Source organism: Patagioenas fasciata, chromosome Z, assembly GCF_037038585.1.
Source record: "Patagioenas fasciata isolate bPatFas1 chromosome Z, bPatFas1.hap1, whole genome shotgun sequence".
In the NCBI taxonomy this organism is placed as follows: domain Eukaryota; kingdom Metazoa; phylum Chordata; class Aves; order Columbiformes; family Columbidae; genus Patagioenas; species Patagioenas fasciata.
This window is the reverse complement of record NC_092560.1, coordinates 36,926,986-36,946,236: the sequence shown is the minus strand read 5'-3', so window position 1 is coordinate 36,946,236 and position 19,251 is coordinate 36,926,986. Positions and strand designations below refer to the sequence as shown.

The window sequence follows — 19,251 nt, the reverse complement described above, 5'->3', positions numbered from 1 at the left end:
GCTTGACCAGCAGTGAATTAATGGGCAAATGGAAGTTTGAGGGTTAACAGCCACAGACCCTCTGGGCGGACCGGATGTCTATAGTTTCTTTGTTCACTGGTCTCCCTTACTGAATTTTCTTTTCAACAAATCACATTCCTTGGGATTTGTGTAGTTTCTGTGATCACCTTACACTCACTCTCCACTGTCAGCTTGAGAGATTCTTGCTCAGTTAAGTATGGTTATGTGAATTTCTCAGAATATGTCAGAATATGCAAACTCATCTCAATTTTTCATGTTTCACTATTTTACTTTATTTGCGTATAACAAAAACGTATAAATCCTTTTGCATGTGCAACATCAGCTTGTTTTGATAAAAATAGCCATCATCTTAAACATCATGAGAGCAGCATCCTATAGAGAATGATTTTCCTAAAGATTCAGGGTAGTGCCAGAGAAAGTCTTGATATGATGTGAATGGATGTTGTGGAAAGCCTTCATTTGTGAGGGCAAGTGCCCACTTTAAAATGCATGTTGTGGATGTGAATCCATTTCAGAGTGTCCATACTTAATCTCACATAAAGCTTTACATGCAGAGCAAGTACCCATTTCATCCTTACTTAGGAGGTCTGAGGAATTTTTTTCCAAATAAGGTTGTACTGAGCTTGAACTCCTGAGATGCTGAGATGTATGTGTGCTACATTTTTTTTTTAATTTCGCAGTTCTAACCCAGATACTTTTTTTTTTTTTTAACACTTTTTTGAAAATCTTTGTTTTGCTATGAATTTTCATGACATGGAGGTTTTGTCATTGGAGCGGTCTGATACCTGTATTTGGCCCTGGCATCCAATATTTGAAAACACATTGAAACTGTGGTTGTTTAATGCATGGCTTTGATTTTCTCTGCTTTCTGTGCTTTGTTTTATGCTAGAAAATGTTCTTAACTCCACTTCTAAAGTTTATGAAAAAATAAGGATGTGGTTGGTAAGGATATGGCTTCATTGTCCCTTTTCAACCTGTGGAACGGTGCAAGAGATAGAGAAATAGACATGTTTTTTTTTCAAAAGCATTTGAAATGATCACAGAGATTATTTGTTTATCCAGATTTGTCTGAAAATCACTCGTTTGAATACATATAAATGAGGTTAATTTTATTCAGTAAACTTTACATCAGTGTTTTGACTCACGAGATTGGCAATAATTTTCAGAGTTCTCTACCAATGGATTAACCTTCAGTTTATGCAAGGAGGTGAAAAAACCCAAAATGTCTGTGGTTGAAGCATAGCTTCTCACTATGTGTGGCTGGCAGTCTGAAGAATAGCATCTTAAAGCCCTGGTTTCATTTTGCAGCAAAGACAGTGAAGACAGAAGAAGTAAGCAAATGTGCATTGAGTTTCTGTTCAAGGTGGCCTAAGGTCTTGGTTTTTTTCAGATTTAGATAGCCACCTGATGGGCTGATATTCCTGTTCTATATCCAGAGTTTATCAGCATCTCTCACAGGCTAAATAATTATTAAAAAAATAATCTACACCTGAGTGAAATTCAGCATTAGACATGAAAATCAAATTAAAACTAGTTTATGCATTTTACTGTAATTGACAACTATGCTTTTAAATAAAATTTCATTTAACATCATCCATAGTTTCTATTAGAAAAGTTAATTGTTACGTAAAGGTAACATTATTCAAGACATATAGAAGTGGTATCTGCTAGGCATACAGAAAGTACCTAGCAATACACCTGTAGCTAATCTTCTGAATGTGTAACATTCAAGGTCATGGTGAAGATAAACTCCCTAAAAACCACATGCAAAAAGGAAAAGGAACAGCCAAACAAACCAGCTACTCTTATGTATCTGTACAATATTAATGGTGACCTTTCAACAGTTGTTCAGCATTCTGCTGTTAGTGTAGCTGATTGAAAAATTAAATACATCTATTCACATTTATTTAATGTGATTGTGCAGAAAGGGTTGGTTTTGGTTTTTTTTTTTGTTTGTTTTGTTTTGTTTTGGATTTGGTTTTGTGTTTGTTTGGTTTGGTTTTTTGTGTGTTTTGTTTGGTTGGTTTTGTTTGTTTGTTTGTTTTTAATAGTGCCTGCTTACATTTTAAGGAAATTGTGTTTTGTACCACCTATAAAATTTCATTTTTCTGCTTGGAATTTCTTTTTTATTATTTATCAATATGTCAGGGAGGATATCCGATGTGATAATGGCATCTGAAGAAACAAAATTGTTTTCTATTTCTGTCCGGTCATGCTACTTGGAAACATACAGATGAGATCTTTACTTCTCTCAGCCAGATGTACCACATTGTTTTCGTTCTGTAGCAAAACTATTTAATAGATTTTTAACTTTAAAGATGAGAAAGTTAACTGTCAGTCTTGGTGATGACATTGTCTAGGTGGAAAAAAAATCACAGAACCTTGCTGTCTCCAACTTTACTCTTGACAGAAACTTGTGTGTGTTGGCAGCTTGACAATTTAAACTGAGTTACATTTGTATGGTATCTATATAAATACGTTTTATAGAATTTTTTTAGCTTTTTTTTTTTTTTTTTTTTTTTAAATTCTGGCCACAGTCTTGTAAGTTTCTTATGTATGTTTGTGTGTATAAATATGTTGTGGCTGGAGGGAAGCTAACCAACTAAATGGCTCTATCAGAATGTTTTTCTGTTTTACTTGCTGGTAATCAAGGAAGGATTGCTGCTAGTTTGGATTAATTTTTTTTTGCTTTTTTTCTTTTCTCTCTCTTTTTTTTTTTTAATTTGAAAAAGTGTAAAATCAAAGTTGCAAGATGTAATTTCCAGCTTCATAGTTGTTCAGGATGTATTCTTATGCCCTAAAGTATTCCTGTGATTTCATTAAATATAATTATCTAAAAATGTGACAATACACTGCATAATAAAACTAGTGTAAAGACTTTTCTATACATGCTGTACATATTTAAATGACCCCATGAGTCTCCCATAGCAAACTTTTAACATTCCAGATCTTTTACCGTGCATCTGCTACTGGCATGTTGCCACCCACCCACCCAGATCTAACTGAAATAAATGAAATTTATTTTATTTCACTTAAGTAGAAATGCTTGTAAAAACTAAAGGTAGGCACCTTGCTAGTAAGGTTGCTTAAACAAAGGGATTTCTTAAATAGAGTTTTGTGGGTTTCTTTCTTCTGCAGGACTGTGCACAGTTTCATACTTTCTTAAATTCATATCTTATGTTTTCCTTTTGTTTTCCTTTGCAGATGGGCTTTATACAGATTAATGAGGACTTCATATTTATTGAGCCACTCAATCGCACTTTGGCTGTGACAGGTCACGCACACAGGGTGTACAGACGAAAAAGGTCCATAGAGGAGAAAATTATTGAAAAGCCAGCTTCTCACAATCAGTACTGTGGTGTTGTTACAGGTAATATACAAATCTCACTAAAAAGATGTAATGTAGCAGACATATTTTTAAGATATGTAGATAGTAGTTAAAAACAACCCCTGACAAAAGCATATCTGATTATTCTTGTAGCAGTAACTTATGGTGAACTTTGAGGTAGAATGCTGAGGCTGCCATTTCACTTGTCAGAAGAGGGTATTGTCCACTGAGGAACAGATGCTGCTTCTTAATGAGCAATTATATTTCAAAGTAGAAATCTTCATGTCATTTGTTTTACTTCTTTCTTCCTTATTTGCAACCTATTTCTTGTCCCTCTCTGTCCTTGTAGTTGCTTAATTCCTTACTACAGGCAGTGCTTGTAGTTCATTTTCTGTCTTAGAACTTTTCATCCCAGTTTTGCTTAGTAATAAGTCTTGAACTTCCAAATGGGTCTGATACTGAATTGAAATTATGTTTGTAACAGAGTTGTTGTTCTGTGATCGACACTTAGAATAACTGTATGAAACAATCCTAATACATCTGCCTCAATCCTAATACATCTGCCTTAATGGTGGTAGAAAAGCTGTTGAAGTAGAAGGTTTCAACAAACATTTGGCTTGTAGTGATGACTTAATAGTTTTCAAAGGAGAGGGGAGAAATGACTTTTGTGAAAGAGCATTCTATTGTTCAGAAATAGCAGAGGTGCACTGACATGGCTAGGGACCTGGATTAGATGACATTAGGGGTGAGACAGAAGGAACTGCGTTATTTCAAATAGGTAAAGAAAGGTAAAGGAAGGTGCAGCTGCAGTCTTCCAGTGCCTAAGGGGTGGCAGAGAGAAGATGAAGCCACACTTTCCTTAGAGGTGTGTTATAACAGTACGAAAGAAAACAGTTGTAACTTGCATTCAAGGAAATTTTGATTTGGCATAAGGAAAAAAATCTCAGCAAGAGTGCCTTGCACTGAAAGAGGTTGTCCAGAGAGGCTGCAGAGTCCACGTCCTCAGACATTTCCAAAACACAGATGGAAGTATCTCTAAGAGACCTGATCTTACTTTGACGCTTGCCCTGACTTGAGTGGGAGGTTGGCCTAGCTGACCTCTGGACAACCCTTCCAGCCTCAACTTTTCTGTGGCTGTGTAGTTCTTTCTGAACGTTTATGCTGCTCTGGCCTTTTATATGGTTATGGAATAGATGTGACAGGTTTTTTTTCCATTTTGGAAGTATTTGTAATTAGGCATCCATCCACAAGTTTAAATCAAAGATGAATTAGCAAGGCAAGGCTCTTTTTGTAATTATTAAAAGATGATAAGTAAATGACATGTAGCTTCCTTTATATTTCTCTTCTAGGCATTGTATTATGTTGCCACTGCTTATCTAGAAGTGAAAATTTCTATATTAGCAAAAGTTGTTGACATAAAGGAAAGCTGGTTATTCTCCCTTATTAGTGATGAGTGAGTTAGAGTACATGTGTCTGCATGTGTTTGGGAGAGAGAAAAAAAGAGAATATGAAAAGCGTGCGTGATGTGTGCACTGTGAAAGGGGAAGGGGGCATCTGATAAATAGGAAACCATGATGTGTATGAAAATGAGTAAAGATACAAACTCTTCTGTAAGGACATTATTTTTCTGTTATGTTCATTACCAGTCACCCTTTTGCTTTGTCTTATGCACTAAAATGGGAAAATCAGCTTATTCTGTTCTAGTAATCCTATGCCCAAGGCTCTGAATTGGTGCAAATAGTCTGTCAACAGACATTCAAATATTTGCTTGAAATAAATTTCATTATATCTGCTACCAGCCTGAAATTTCAAAATAACTCAAGCTATGCATAGCTGATTAGCATCTGCTGGCATAACCTTATTGCTAGGGGGGTATAAATATCTGCAGTTTTTAACTGAACCTGTTGTACTGGCAAGACAAGTCCCTCACTCTGCCGTAACAGGTTATTTTACTAAGCAGGGCTTGCAGTAAGTGACATACGTAATAGCTCTGTCTGCTTGAAGCAATTTGCTGGTGTGACATGCCTTTAACTAATATCACCAAAAACATTCATGGTACAGGCACAGCCTTAAAGATGGGTTGATACAACAAAAGTAAGCCCTTATAGCAATATTGGAGAATTTTAAGTCAAATCCTTAACTAAGTAGATGAATGAAACCAAGATACAACAGATGAGTATATGGGGCTCTCTGATACTCTCAGGTTATGCACAGCTGCCTTTGGTAGAATTGTAGCTGTGTCACACAGAGAAACTATTATCTTGGCAACATGGCAACTTCTCAGCAATATGGACTTATCTTACAGCAAGATCTCTTGGTTCTATAGTACTCATGTGTCAGAGTAGGTGCTCTGGGACAGACTGCTGGTTTTAAGCCAAATTGATCTCAAAAGACTGGCTAGCTATCAAGCGAATGTGTATTGCCAGTGATGAATTGTAATTATTAGAAAGAATGAATGTCTGTGCTGGAGGTGTTGAAGGGTCACTATTGGAAATAATAGCTTTTCCTGCAGAACTAGAAGAGGCGATCAAAGAAGGTATTGTTTGTTGTCTGTTACTGTTGTGGACTGAACTGAAAGAAGCTACACAGCCAAACTTGTTTGGAGAGAACAAAGAACTTGTTTTTCTGAATGGGGTGAATCTTTCTTATTAATTAGGGAAGGGAGAGAATCATACCAACAGAAGCAGATGCTTTCTGGATTTGTGAGAGTGTGCGTGTATATCCTTTTGTTGAATGTGTGTGTGTTTTATTTACATATGTGAACCAGTTGCACATACAAAGACCTCACTCTCCACACTTTTCTTTAGCACATGGTCCATGAAACCTTTCAGAGCAACCAGTTCACAAGTGAGTTACAGAGAAAGTGTGAGAGAAGCAGATGCTATTTAAACAAAGGGCCACATCAGAGAGTGTCCTGGTTTCATCTAGGACAGAACCAATCCACCTTTCAGTAATATTTCTTTTCAGTTAAATTTATTATAAGTAACTGCACTTTCTAAATCTAACTACAATTTTCAGTAAATATCTACTCCTAGAATTGATAATGCTTGATGTTTACAGTTATTCTAAGGTAATGGTAGGAACGATATGGAGAAAGGCCCATGCTTACACCTATTCCCATAGAGGTCGCTGCTAAATCTCTTATGTTCTGTAAGTAAAAGGGCATAAAAGAGTCACACCTGAGGAGAGGACGGTATAGAACAGGTGATGAAAAATTGACCAACAAAGTATTCCATCCCATACATGTCATACTCAGTTTAAAGCTGAGGGATTATGGGATTGCACTTTCTTCTTTTATGGCCAGCATCCTCAAGGGACTCTGTTCAGCTGCTGCTGATTTCAGTCCATGCATTCCTGGATCTGGTTCCACCTGCTGTTGAGTCCCTGTCTGAGATTATCCAGCACCATCAGCGGTGCTCACCATCATGGAGCACAATTCCATGATCATCATTGGGGAAGCTAAATATTGGGTTTGTGTATTTTTCATTAATATTGATATTAATATTCTCTTTGTCATGGAGGCATCCCAGAAATCAATTTAGGCAGATGATAAGCTCCAAACAGACTTTATTGTAACCAGAACTATTTAGCAGAAAACCAACCAGAAACGAGGTTTATCAAAAATTATCCAGCACTCTGACAACACTAGAAAACAGATTTGGATACTGGTTAGGGGTTAAATTACTGCACAAGCTGATTCAAACTCAAGGGATCCCAGAACTCTAGAGTGATGATTCTAAATGCACATCTTCCCACCTAAACAAAGTGGGAACTCTGAAGGATACACAGAAGATCACTTGCCAATAAGGCAAAGTGTCTCAGTCCTCAAGGAAATTTCCTTAGATGGCCAGTATCAGGAGGAGAGTCTTCCAGTACAGACTCACTGTTCCAAGGAAAACCACCTCAATGTGGGTCTCCACCAGGCTCCATTTTTACCCTAGCTGAATCTGAGCTGTGGTCATTTATAGTAGTGACCTAGAAACTTCTCTCAGCCAAGGTGTCTCATTTGTCAAGGTTTCTGTCTGCTGACCAATGGGTGTTGTGCATGACCGTAATGGTGAATTGTTCTAGCAGTTTCTGGTGCTTTTGAGAATAGAGGGTCAAGTGAGTGCATCTGCCACACCCTTTTTCTTTATTGTTGTTTTATTAAAGCTGTTTTAATTTTCTAACCTGTAAGTCTATCTCCCTTTTCTCCTTTCTGTTTCCCTTCTGGGGAAGTAAAGGGTTAATAGAGAACATCTGTCATCCATTTGATTGCCAGCTGAGCCTCAGACAATGACAGAAAACTAAGCTCTTCTCCTTCTAGACAATCTGAAGCACTTATTCCAGGCTTAAAGAGAGAAGCCAGAGAGTGGTGGTCAATGGTGCGGAGTCCAGTTGGAGGCCAGTATCTAGTGGAGTGCCTCAGGGGTCAGTACTGGGGCCAATATTATTCAATATATTCATTAATGATTTAGACGAGGGAATTGAGTGTACTATCAGCAAGTTTGCTGATGACACTGTGCCCTTGTGGCCAGGAAGGCTAGTGGCATCCTCGGGTGTATTACAAGGGGGGTGGTCAGTAGATCGAGAGAGGTCCTCCTTCCCCTCTACTCCGCCCTGGTGAGACCCCATCTGGAATATTGTGTCCAGTTCTGGGCCCCTCAGTTCAAGAAGGACAGGGAACTGCTGGAGAGGGTCCAGCGTAGGGCAACAAAGATGATTAAGGGAGTGGAGCATCTCCCTTATGAAGAAAGGCTGCGGGAGCTGGGGCTCTTTAGTTTGGAGAAGAAGAGACTGAGGGGTGACCTTATTAATGTTTATAAATACATAAAGGGTGAGTGCCACGAGGATGGAGTCAGGCTCTTCGCAGTGGCAAACAATGATAGGACAAGGGGCAATGGGATCAAGCTGGAACACAAGAGGTTCCACTTAAATTTGAGAAAGAACTTCTTCTCAGTGAGGGTGACAGAGCACTGGAACAGGCTGCCCAGGGAGGTTGTGGAGTCTCCTACTCTGGAGACATTCAAAGCCCGCCTGGACACATTCCTGTGCGACCTCACCTAGGCGTTCCTGCTCCAGCAGGGGGATTGGACTAGATGGTCTTTTGAGGTCCCTTCCAATCCCAAACATACTGTGATACTGTGATACTGTGAAGTCATTTGTCTTCTCAAATGGTCATTCCTTTTCACACAAACTAGTGAGTGGAAGCACTAATGTAGGCAAGGTACTGTAGATCTGAATTTTGGATCCCGTCTGTATTTGGAAGACTGGAAACCTTGTCTTTTACTTCTCAGTTCTGTCGATAAACAAATACTGTTCTGAGTTATGAGCAGGCTGTTCGTCTCTTCCTAGACTGATGCCAGTTTTTAGGGAAAAGCCTGCTAGTTTCACTGAATCAAAAGCAGAAGTTTGTCTATGGGCACCCAACTGGGAGAGCTGTCTTGGTTTTTACTCTGCAGCCTGTTTCCATGGGATAATAATGAAATGAAATACATAAGCTATCTTGGTCTAGATCTATGAGATTCCATGAGACGGTGACTGGTGCTGCTTGTCATTCTGCATTAAGACATTTAAATCTCTGTCCCAACTACATTGGAGCTATAGCTTGTGACTTCCTAAATTCCTGAATATGCCATGTCTTGCCAGAATACTGCAATTTCCATATGGCTGGGGTATCCATTTTCTTTAGCCTGAGAAAAGAAAGCATGGGGAGTGATGGTGATTGCTCTGTAATCTAAGCCTTATGGATCTACTCAGGGAATGTTCTTTGTGCCTGAGGACTTGTAAGTGTCCAGGAGTCCTGTAGTCATAACATGCTCTTAAAGTTGTCTCAGATGCTTTATGCAAACTGTGGTTATAGTAGCTGGATTTTCAACTCTTTAAGGTTTTTGTTGTTGTTGTTTGTGGTTTTGTTTGTTTTTGGGGGATGTTATTGTTTTGTTAACACTTCTTGTTATTTTCTCTTAATTGCCTACTGAATGTCAAATGTACTTGCTGAAGTATTTCTAGCTCCCTTGCTAGACTACCAGAGTACTTCTAGTTTTCCTTTCAGTCAACATGTGTTTAAGTAACAAACTGATAGGGCATGTTCGTATCTTCTATTGTTGCACAAAAATAGAAGTCTTACTGCACAGAGCCCTTCTTCAGTGTTTATCATTTATTTTGCCAAAGTAATTACATTTCTAAGATTAATTTATGCATCTTCAATTCCAAGAAGCAGTTTCTTCAGTTAATCTGACTTTTATCTTGTTAGTAGACACATTATTGATGTGGGTATGGGTTTTTTTCAGGAGTTATTATCTCTTACATACTGTGCCTTCAATAATGAGCAATTTTTGCAATTTTTACTTATTTATGTAAAGAAATACGTGTTTTTGCCTAAATCCTGTTTTGACAGTAATCATGGCAGTTGTTTGAATACCACTGGTACCAAAATTACTAATTATGTTTATGTAAAAGTCTTACGGAACAGATAAAATTTTCAGATAAATGACATCTCATGTGATGGTGAGTTCTGCCAGCAATTTGGAAAAGGTTGGCTGACCAAAAGCAAACTGTTCCTTGGTTTGTTAACATGGCAGATATCTGAGGCAAATGACAGGCACTGCCCCTTCCAGCCAGCTTGTCTATGGAGCTGTGCAATTTTCTCAGTCACTACAATTCTGAAAGACAAGAGGTTTCAACAGTTCATGGGACTGATGTGACCTCTGTGTTAAGGACAATGCTGTATTTTATTGTGGGCTTTTTACTCTCAATTCTGGATAAAAATGCACCTCTAGCTAAAACTTTAAGAGAGGTGTGTTAGCAGACTTCTCTGAACAGCCATATTAAATACTAGATTTAAAGTTTTCAACCACTAGCTTCTGTTTTTTGCAAAAAAGTGAACAATGAATAAACTGTGTTGTTGGAAACTGCACAGGAAACAATCACTGCTCCTAGGAGGAAGGCAAATTGACCAGATGGCTCATGAGAGATCTTTGTTAACCCAAATGAGTTTACTATGTAAACTTTGACCTACGCCTACTCTTGCAGCGTTAGGTGGTTGTATGGTAGGTCATAGTTGTATAGCTTATAGGGTGTGGGTTTTTTGGCACAAATCCTGACACTGAAGTTTCATTAAAAAATGTTCTCAAAAGAGTGATGGAAACACATATAGTGTTTTATAAACTAGGCTGTAGATCCACAGTTAGCAAACACAAATAAAACTGGAGGCTAGCTGTATATGTAAGGCTAAGCAAGTGTCTGAAGTATCAAAATGAGAGAGGTTAAATTAATTTTAGATAGCTTATGCATTTATAAGTTGTTTCTCCTTCTAGGAAATCAAAGACCAAATATTTATTTCTGGAGAATATATACTTTTTTTCTTTTAGTAAATTTGTATGTTTATCAGTGGTAGTAAGTCTTACATTGTCATCAGTTTTACAGGAGTCAGTAAGCTCTTCTAAAATACAGTGTGATGGACTAAAACACTCTCATATATAATCTTTAAAAAATGACTACAGAAAAAAGAAAGACAACCTTTTTTAAGAATGGATACTTTATACTTTTGACATTGAAAAGTATCGACACTATGTTTACATTAAATCTACATTACAAATACATGTATTAAACCACATGTGCTTTTACAACTAGTATGTTATATTTTCAAGTTAATTTGTGAGTTCAGTGTCTTGTAAGGCATATTTTTAGCACCTTCCTGAAGAGTGACTTCTTTTTGGAGAGTAGTTCTGTGTTATAAGATGAACTGCAGGAACTTTCCTATTAGAGATGAGACTGATTAATTGCAAAACATTTCCTCAAAATTTCTAAATATTTGTTTTTTTCAAGAACATGTGTTTATAATTGTCATCTCGAACATCACTTTTATTGTAAACGGAGAGCCCAATATTCCATTGTGGAAGCTGGAAAATATTTCACTATATTTCAGTGACTTCAGTGAGATCAGTACCAGAAGTTTTAAGTCTTTGAAGGGGCTCTAACAGAATTTGACTATTACAACAGGGAGTTGCATTTGTTTTAAATTAAATTATTTTAAATATAATTGCTAACTACTGTATGCATATCTGGCCACCTTCTGGCTTGAATTGTTTGTGTGTATTTAGTTTTTCTTTTTCCATATGTACTTTAGTAGTAATGAAGATTTTATCACGGTTTTTGATGGGAAACTTAACAAGAACAATAACATCTAGCTTACCACAAAGGTAACAACTTTTTGATTTGGAACTTTCTGTGGGTTTAGAAGCCTGTTTCCAGGTTTTGATTTTGTTGTTTTACGTTAGCTGCTTATGATGACAGCAGTACTGACTTTGAAGTCATGTTAGTAGAACTTCACTTTTTTGTTTCCAGCAAACCTATATTTTACGTATCATTCTCTGTCATTCACCTGAAATATTTTTTCATCTTTGCAAGTCACTGAATTGTTCCATGTCTTGTCTTAATATTGAATATGTGGCAAATCTATATTTGTCATCTTTTATGCTAAGATACAATTACATCAAGATGTTTTCTCTGTGATTTGTGAAGATGGGAAGATAGGAATTCCACAATCTCAGTGAGATTATTTTTCTGTCAAACTTAACATGAATTTAGTTTTCTCCCACCAACTGAACTAGGAGGTACATACTCTCATGTAAATATGTTAGGTGAAAAGATGCAAAGAATCTGAGGGACGTTATTTAAGCAGCTGGATAAGATTGCTCTTTTATTGGTGTGAACTAACTTACGTGTAGTACAGGCCCTCAGTCTGCACCTTAGCATTGTCAGTGCCACATAAGCATGTATTAATGTTAGAGTTCACAGCTGATACATTCCACATAATCAAAATTATACCATAATGACAGGTAGGAAATCCTGAAAGTAGTGTAGGAGTAGTTTGAAGGATGAGTTTGTCAAGTAATGCTTTATGTTACAGATAAAAGAAAATCCAAGAATCGGAAAGTATCAGAGAGTGGAAGAGGAAAACGATACTCTTACAAGTTACCTCAGGAATACAATATAGAAACTGTTGTGGTGGCAGATCCAGCTATGGTTTCGTATCACGGAACAGATGCTGCCAGAAGATTTATTCTAACCATCCTAAACATGGTAGGAAATTTAAAATTAATTTTGGCATTTTGCCAACAATGCATGCATGCTGGGATGATCATTGCTCCTTTTAATTATTCTGATGGAGCACCTGTGAGGGACAGTACATAACTATGAGCAGGCTGTCAAGATTTAACTCCATATGCTCTGCAGCATAAATTGATGATATTACAGACTTGTCTGTACTGTCTGGTCTTATATTTTCATGGAAGCCAGTAAGAAAGAGCTGAACATGATGATTTTTTGGTTAGAAGCCCCTGGTGTTGTTGAGAAGGCTGGGGTATTGGATGATTTCTCATGATCTGTGCTTCTTATGAAGAGGTTACGTTGTTAAGAAGGATTGTGTGATCATTAGTGGCTGGAAAAAGAAAAGATGGTGCACTCAGACAATTAGATCCCTCCCCAGCTCTATCTGCAGCTTCAGTGTGCTCATTTGGTGTATAATGCAGTGAAAACTAGCATCTGTAATGTGCAAGGAAAGTCTATGCTGAAGAAGGAGCATAAACTGAAGAGCAAATAAAAACTTCAACTGTTCTGAATGACTGGAAGACTTATGACCATGTTATTGCTCATGCCACTTGGGCCATCATCCTGGCTTTAACCTAATAGAAATTTTCATGTGAATAGTATTAAATTCATGTCTAAGTACTTGGAGAAACAGCCTTTAGTTTGTAAAGTGGTCATGGCCATAGAGGGGAAAAGGTGTTTTTGTGCTCCCAGAATGAATATTGCCTAAGCTCTGTTTTCCCTTCAGAAGACCAACACAATACATTAGTTTAATATTCTGTTCAAAATATGGCAAAATAAAGTAGTCACAGTAGAATATGAGAAATTTTTAAAGTTCTTTGAGGTTCTGTTATTTTTAGTCTACAGTGTGTTGTGTGCAATACAAGCAGATATTTTTATTTACTGTTTTTTATCTTAGGTTTTTAACCTTTTCCAGCACAAGAGCCTTGGACTACAAGTAAATCTTCGGGTGACTAAGCTTGTCCTCCTTCATGAGACTCCAGTAAGTATATATTATCTTTGTTTTAGCCTAGAGAGGATAGTGCTACTTAGCTTGTTGCTCTACAAAGGCTTGCAATATTCATTCACTTTAATGGCTGACAAATTTTCTCATTTAGCTTTTGTGCATTATTTAGTTATTTACATTACTGTGCATCTCCAGTAGAGATTAAGCTTCTCCTACTTTATGTGCTGCACATATTGAGATTTTTCTGTGCTTGCAGTTGGAAGTCAAGCAAAGTTGCTGTGTGGAAATCAGTTAGTTCTGAAGAAAATCTGCTTGTGCTCTGCTTTTTGTGCATTCGTATAGCTCAATAAAAAATCACCTCCTTTAAACTCATTGGAAAGTAGAAGGAGAATGGATGTTTTTCGTCAATTAATTTCTGGATGAACAAAAAGTGCCATGATATAGCACTATTCTTTCATTGCACTTTTCAAGAATTATCTCAAATCCTTTTCTTCTTTCTTTCTGAAGAAAGGCAGTCAGCTGGTATCTTGATTGATACTTCCTATTAACCTATGGTTAGTATATCGTATTTCAGGATAATGTCAACTTTGATTTCTTGTTGTTTCTACTAAATATTATGGAAAACCTTTCATATTTTAGTCAGTTCCTAAGAAAATGGGATTCCCTTATCCTCATTTTTAATTTTAAAATATTGTATTTTTCCAGTGAATAAGAAATTATTTCTTTCTTCAGTGTCCTCTCAGCAGGTGGAGATGTCTCATTTCATGTTCAAATTCTGGATCTTCACATCATTAATTCTGTCTTCCCTATGGATAGTGAAAAATCAGTAAATGAATGAGAAAAGCATTCAGGTGAACAGATCCACTGAACACCTCTCAGTACACCATCTTCACCTGTGTTCTTAACATGGGAAAAAGACGGTCTCCATTCCTGAAGTTCAAGTCATTCTGCCATGAATATATTATGCCATAAAAAGGAGAATATTTTTCCTGACTCAGTCAAAAAAGTTCTTAATTCTATTTAGAGAATCATAATTTTAATATTTTTTTTCTTTTATTTCCAGGCAGATATGTATATTGGACATCATGGGGAAAAAATGCTGGAAAGCTTTTGTAAATGGCAACATGAAGAATTTGGCAAGAAGAATGATATACACTTGGAAATGTCAACAAGCTGGGGAGAAGATATGTCTTCAGTTGATGCAGCCATACTGATCACAAGGTAAAGTACTGAAAGATGAACATTAAAAAATAGGCAGTGGTCTAATATGGACATAGATCAAAGGAATTGACAGATGAACCAACACAGTTAGAATTCAATTCTGCAATAAGGAAGAGTGCAACTTGAGGCTTCTTACCAGAACTCAAAGGTCTTGGTAAGAATGGTTCAGAAAGCAATAGCTCCCAGATGGTAAACATGTGAAATGACAGATGAGTCACTCGTGTTTCTTCCTTGGCTATATAGCTAGGGTCGTGGGTGCCTTCATTTAAAAGAGGCAGCACACACAGACCTGTAGATGCTTTCATTCAAAACAACAAAGCATTTTTAGACCATTCAGATCTGTATCAGCATGGCACAAGGCACACTACTGAGTTATGCTTACCTCTAATGGATCCAGAACTCATATGTTTGATTGTGTGCTGAAGGTACATCGTGTGCATGGTATGTGCTCTGCAGCCACAGGGGTGTCACCACAGATCTGCAGTTCCTTTTAACTCTTTAAGTGTCAAACCTTTCATACATTCAGAAAGAAATATGCCTCCAAATCACCTCTTTCCTCCCCAGTAGGTGCTGTCATGGTTTAGGCTGTAAGTCGTGCACAGAAGGATGTGTCTTGATGTTCAAATAGCACATAGCCATTATCAAAAGAAAAGGCCAGAATGATAGTTCAGCTGGTCTAGAGTCCCATTTTTGAGGTGGACCTTGTACTTGATGACCTTCAAAGTTCCTTTCCAAAGAAAATTCCTGTGATTTGCTATATTATATTACTATGGTGCTGTCCCATGCTAGTTCGTGACATGGTATCCTAAAACTATGTGTAATCTTCAAACTAGGGCTGCATTCTTCAGCTTGTGAGATGTATCCCACGAGCAGTAAGATACTGTGAAATAAAGCATTTAAAACCTCTTTCCACTCATGTCAAGGTTTAAGGCAAGGCGGTGATAAACCATGGCAGATGCTCCCTGTTATCCCGTCACTTCCCACTACCCCTTTCCTTTGGATCGGAAAGACGACAGGAAAGATAAGAGGAGGAAGAGAGACTTCAGTTTGGAGAGCTTTAAAGGGTTTTACTAATGCTACTAATAAATAGAGAATATATATACAAAATATACAAAACCAATCTTGAATGCTCGATGTGGAGCTGGCGTCGCTCCAGCAGTGGTGGAGCTGGGTATGCAGAGCTGGCGGCTCCAGCAGCTGCAACTCAGGACCCTGGAAGTCATGGGCGGGACTGCACAGCAAACCGGAACCTGGTTGCAGGGGTGCAGGGCCTGAGGCCTGTAGATCGCAGGCAGACAGGCAGGGTCCTCTCTAGACACCGACCATGGTCGAAGAGAGAGTGACCCTTGTGATCACCCTCTTATATAGGGGGTATGACGGTTATGGGATGGGATACTTCAGTTTGTCAGTTATAGTCACCTGTTCCATCCACCCCTTCTCAAACACGCCCCTCTCACAACAGAACATGGGAAAACTTTTCAGTCTTTCTTGGCTACCATAGTAATAAATCTAAACATGAGCTTCTTCAGGATTCCATTGTTCTTCTTATCAACACTGAGTACAGCATCCTAGGAAAAAAATATGCAGGCTAAAACTCAGAAAAGTACAGCCACCTAGAAGAACTTAGCTAAAAGAAAAATCACTAAAAGAGGGCTGGTCTTGTTTTTAACAAAACCAGGACAGCTCAGTTTTCCATCTTCACCTTAACCAGCCTTTATGGGAAGAGGCAGAAGAGTTCTGAACTGATATGAGTGATACGTCAGTTAAGCAGTTGAGAGGTAGTGGTCTGGAGGTGTCTTTAGCAGTCAGTGTGTTTAACCAGAGAGCTTTTTGAATTTCATGCAACATTTCTAAATGGTAAAAAAGCTTTTGAAAAGTCTAATCATGTGCTATTCTGATATGCAGTGTAATAATGATATTCTGATTTGTGCTGCCTACAGTTTTTTTTACCTGTCAGTTTTAATATGTTTTTTTGAGTAGATCCCTGATCAGTGTTAAGGAAACTGAAGAGAGCAGGGAAATTATTGGTTGGATACTAAATAGAAAGTCAGTGCTGGAGCCAGAAATTAAAGACCTGTTCTGACATTTTTAGTTTTTCAGTGGTATTCTCTAGACTATACTGCCTCCCATCTCAGGGCTGCTTTAACTGCTAATAAATCATACCAGTGCAGTTTGCTGACTGTGGGAATGTTTTGCTAATCCAGACTCCCTCTGCACACCATCAGGTTTATGGTATAGCTAACACCATGTGTGGCTTCACTTGTGTATTTTGTTAATTCAGTCTCATTCTGTTTTGGAAACACAGAAAAAGCTCCTTTGTCACAACTTCCAAAGAGGTTTGGACCAGCAGACCTGCTTTATTGAGAGAAATAATGAGCACCAACTGTTTGGTATTTTTCAAGTAAAAATGTAGTTTTGGTTATCTAACACATTCTTTGGCAGACCTCCTAAAACACCTCCTTTTTTGTCTTGCATGATAATAGAACAGTAAGAGTACTTTGAAAAAGCTTTCCTGTGCTTTCATATGCCAGTTGTGTCTAGTAACTAACATAGTTAGAAATGAAGTAGTGAGCATTCTGCAGAGTTAATTTTAATGCTTAGCTACAAAGAACATAATATGTGTGTGTGTGATAGAAGACTTAGTCAATAGTCAAAGAACCATCATAGCCTTTTCCTGAAAAAGGTACTTTTCAAAACTTATTTTTGCATTTGTTACATAAAGCAGAAAGCAAAACAGGCTTCTCCTCACAACTTTCTCTGCTGCCCAAACAGGCTGTAATGATGCATATGAATCCGCTACTGATTTGTTTGGTTCACTTTACTGTAGTCCTATTTCAGCCTGTGACTTTTTGTTTAGTTTCCCTCTAAACTGACTTATCCAGATGAAGTAATATCATGTTCAAAATATGGTGCCATAAAGTAAAACGAAGACAGAAAGAAAAAGTTTAAATAGTCTATTTAGAAATTATCTCCAGGGAGGTTAGGTATAAAAAGAATTAAGACAGAAATTGTTTTGATTCTCTTGATAATACTACTTGATTCACAGTTATAAATTAGCACTATTACTTTAGAGATACATATATCAAGAAGTACTTTGAAGAAAAAATATACCATGGCACATCAGCATCCATGCCTTTTAAGTTACAGTGTTGGAGTGCACAGAGATAAGCCCCAATGCCAGTGGCCACTGAGATTATGTTACCAGTTGTTATCTGCATAGGTTGTCTTACCTGAATTAGGTAACTGAAACTAAGGCAGGAAGAGGTCCATGGCATCCACAGTTGTTCTATGATGACATTTGAGTTCTTATGTTGCCCCTATTGCAAACAAGGTAATGAAAGCTGCAGTCTATCTACAATAAAAAAAAAAAAAAGGTTAGAAGAATGATGCAGAATCTGCCTTCACTTAAAAATTATGCATCATGCTGCTTTTCCAGCACATAGATCAATCCCTGTCACAGTGTTTTTTAGAAAAATATGTAAATACAAAAATAATAATAATAATTAAAAAAATCAAGTTCTGTATTCTCCTTCTCAGAATTGCCATTTTCACATGTGCTTCTCGCAGAAAATAGATTTCTGATTCTCCTAATATTCATCACATAGACAGTGATATTCCATGTTCACAGTTTATATCAGCTATTTATACATACTGATATGCAGTATCTGAAATCTCTTTCCTCTAGGTGATACATAATTGATGCAATACTGCAAGTCATCCTCACTGTGGTAAAGTTCCTCATTCTGTAAAAGTAGACAGTGGCATAGAAAGCACTTAGACTTTGTAAATATTGTTTCATTTCCAATCGTGCCAACCTTACAGAACTCTCCCCAGATCTTGGACAAGAATTTATTAAGCATTGCTATTACCATCCAATGCATACATTAAGTACAATTATTTTCCTGACTTTTCTCTTTACTGTCTTTCTGATGAGAATGGTTTGAACCAAAAATGACACCACAAGGAAGCCACAGTTGGGACACTGTGCACTTGCACAGAAACTAAAATTACCCAAAAAGATTCCAGTGTTTGAGAGTATGAACCTGTTGAAATGTAGAGCAATAGAGATTGGGTTATTAAGCTGCTACTGCTGTCCTTAAACTTATAGTGAAATTCAGCTCTGGAAAAATGATTTCTTGCAAGTTCGTGGTGAGACATGAAATTATTCATAATTTTGTCTTCATAATGATATTTTTTCATCACTGTAATTTCAATACTGCCAACTGTTGTTATTTTTTCAAAGTTTTGCAGTGTTTACTGTTCTTCTTTTGACATCAACAGCAGACATCAAGGGAGTTCATGAGAATGTCAGATGTCCTTACCATTAATTATTTATTAATAGGATTGTAGATGCAGAAGGAAGCACAGAAATGTGAAAAGAGCACACTTTACAGTCAAAGGTGTCTTTTTTTTAAAAAAACCACAATATTTCTGTATTTGGCACATTAATTTTAAGACACGTATTTTTATCTTGTGTATTTTAAAAATCCCTCTAATTTTAAGTCATCCCAAACTGTTTGTTTTGAGTTGTTTGAGTCTGTGATATGGTAATGCTTTTGATAATACATGTGAGAAAAATCTACATGAATTTACCTGTTTATGTCAGCTTATTTCCTAGAATTTTAGTAGTCAGGCTACGTAT

At 37.3% G+C, this 19,251-nt stretch overlaps 1 protein-coding gene across 6 annotated transcripts in view; it reads left to right on the top strand.

Moving 5' to 3' along the window:
• Nucleotides 1–19,251, top strand: part of ADAMTS19 (ADAM metallopeptidase with thrombospondin type 1 motif 19) — a 143,546-nt gene that overhangs the window by 27,407 nt on the left and 96,888 nt on the right. For 5 of the 6 annotated variants that reach the window (XM_071802728.1, XM_071802731.1, XM_065860510.2 and 2 more), the window contains 4 exons: nucleotides 3,226–3,391; nucleotides 12,243–12,415; nucleotides 13,341–13,424; nucleotides 14,452–14,609. In XM_071802728.1, coding sequence (XP_071658829.1) covers nucleotides 3,226–3,391; nucleotides 12,243–12,415; nucleotides 13,341–13,424; nucleotides 14,452–14,609 — 581 coding nt within the window. The remainder of the gene's footprint in view (nucleotides 1–3,225; nucleotides 3,392–12,242; nucleotides 12,416–13,340; nucleotides 13,425–14,451; nucleotides 14,610–19,251) is intronic. The other variant, XM_071802727.1, reaches the window with a different exon arrangement.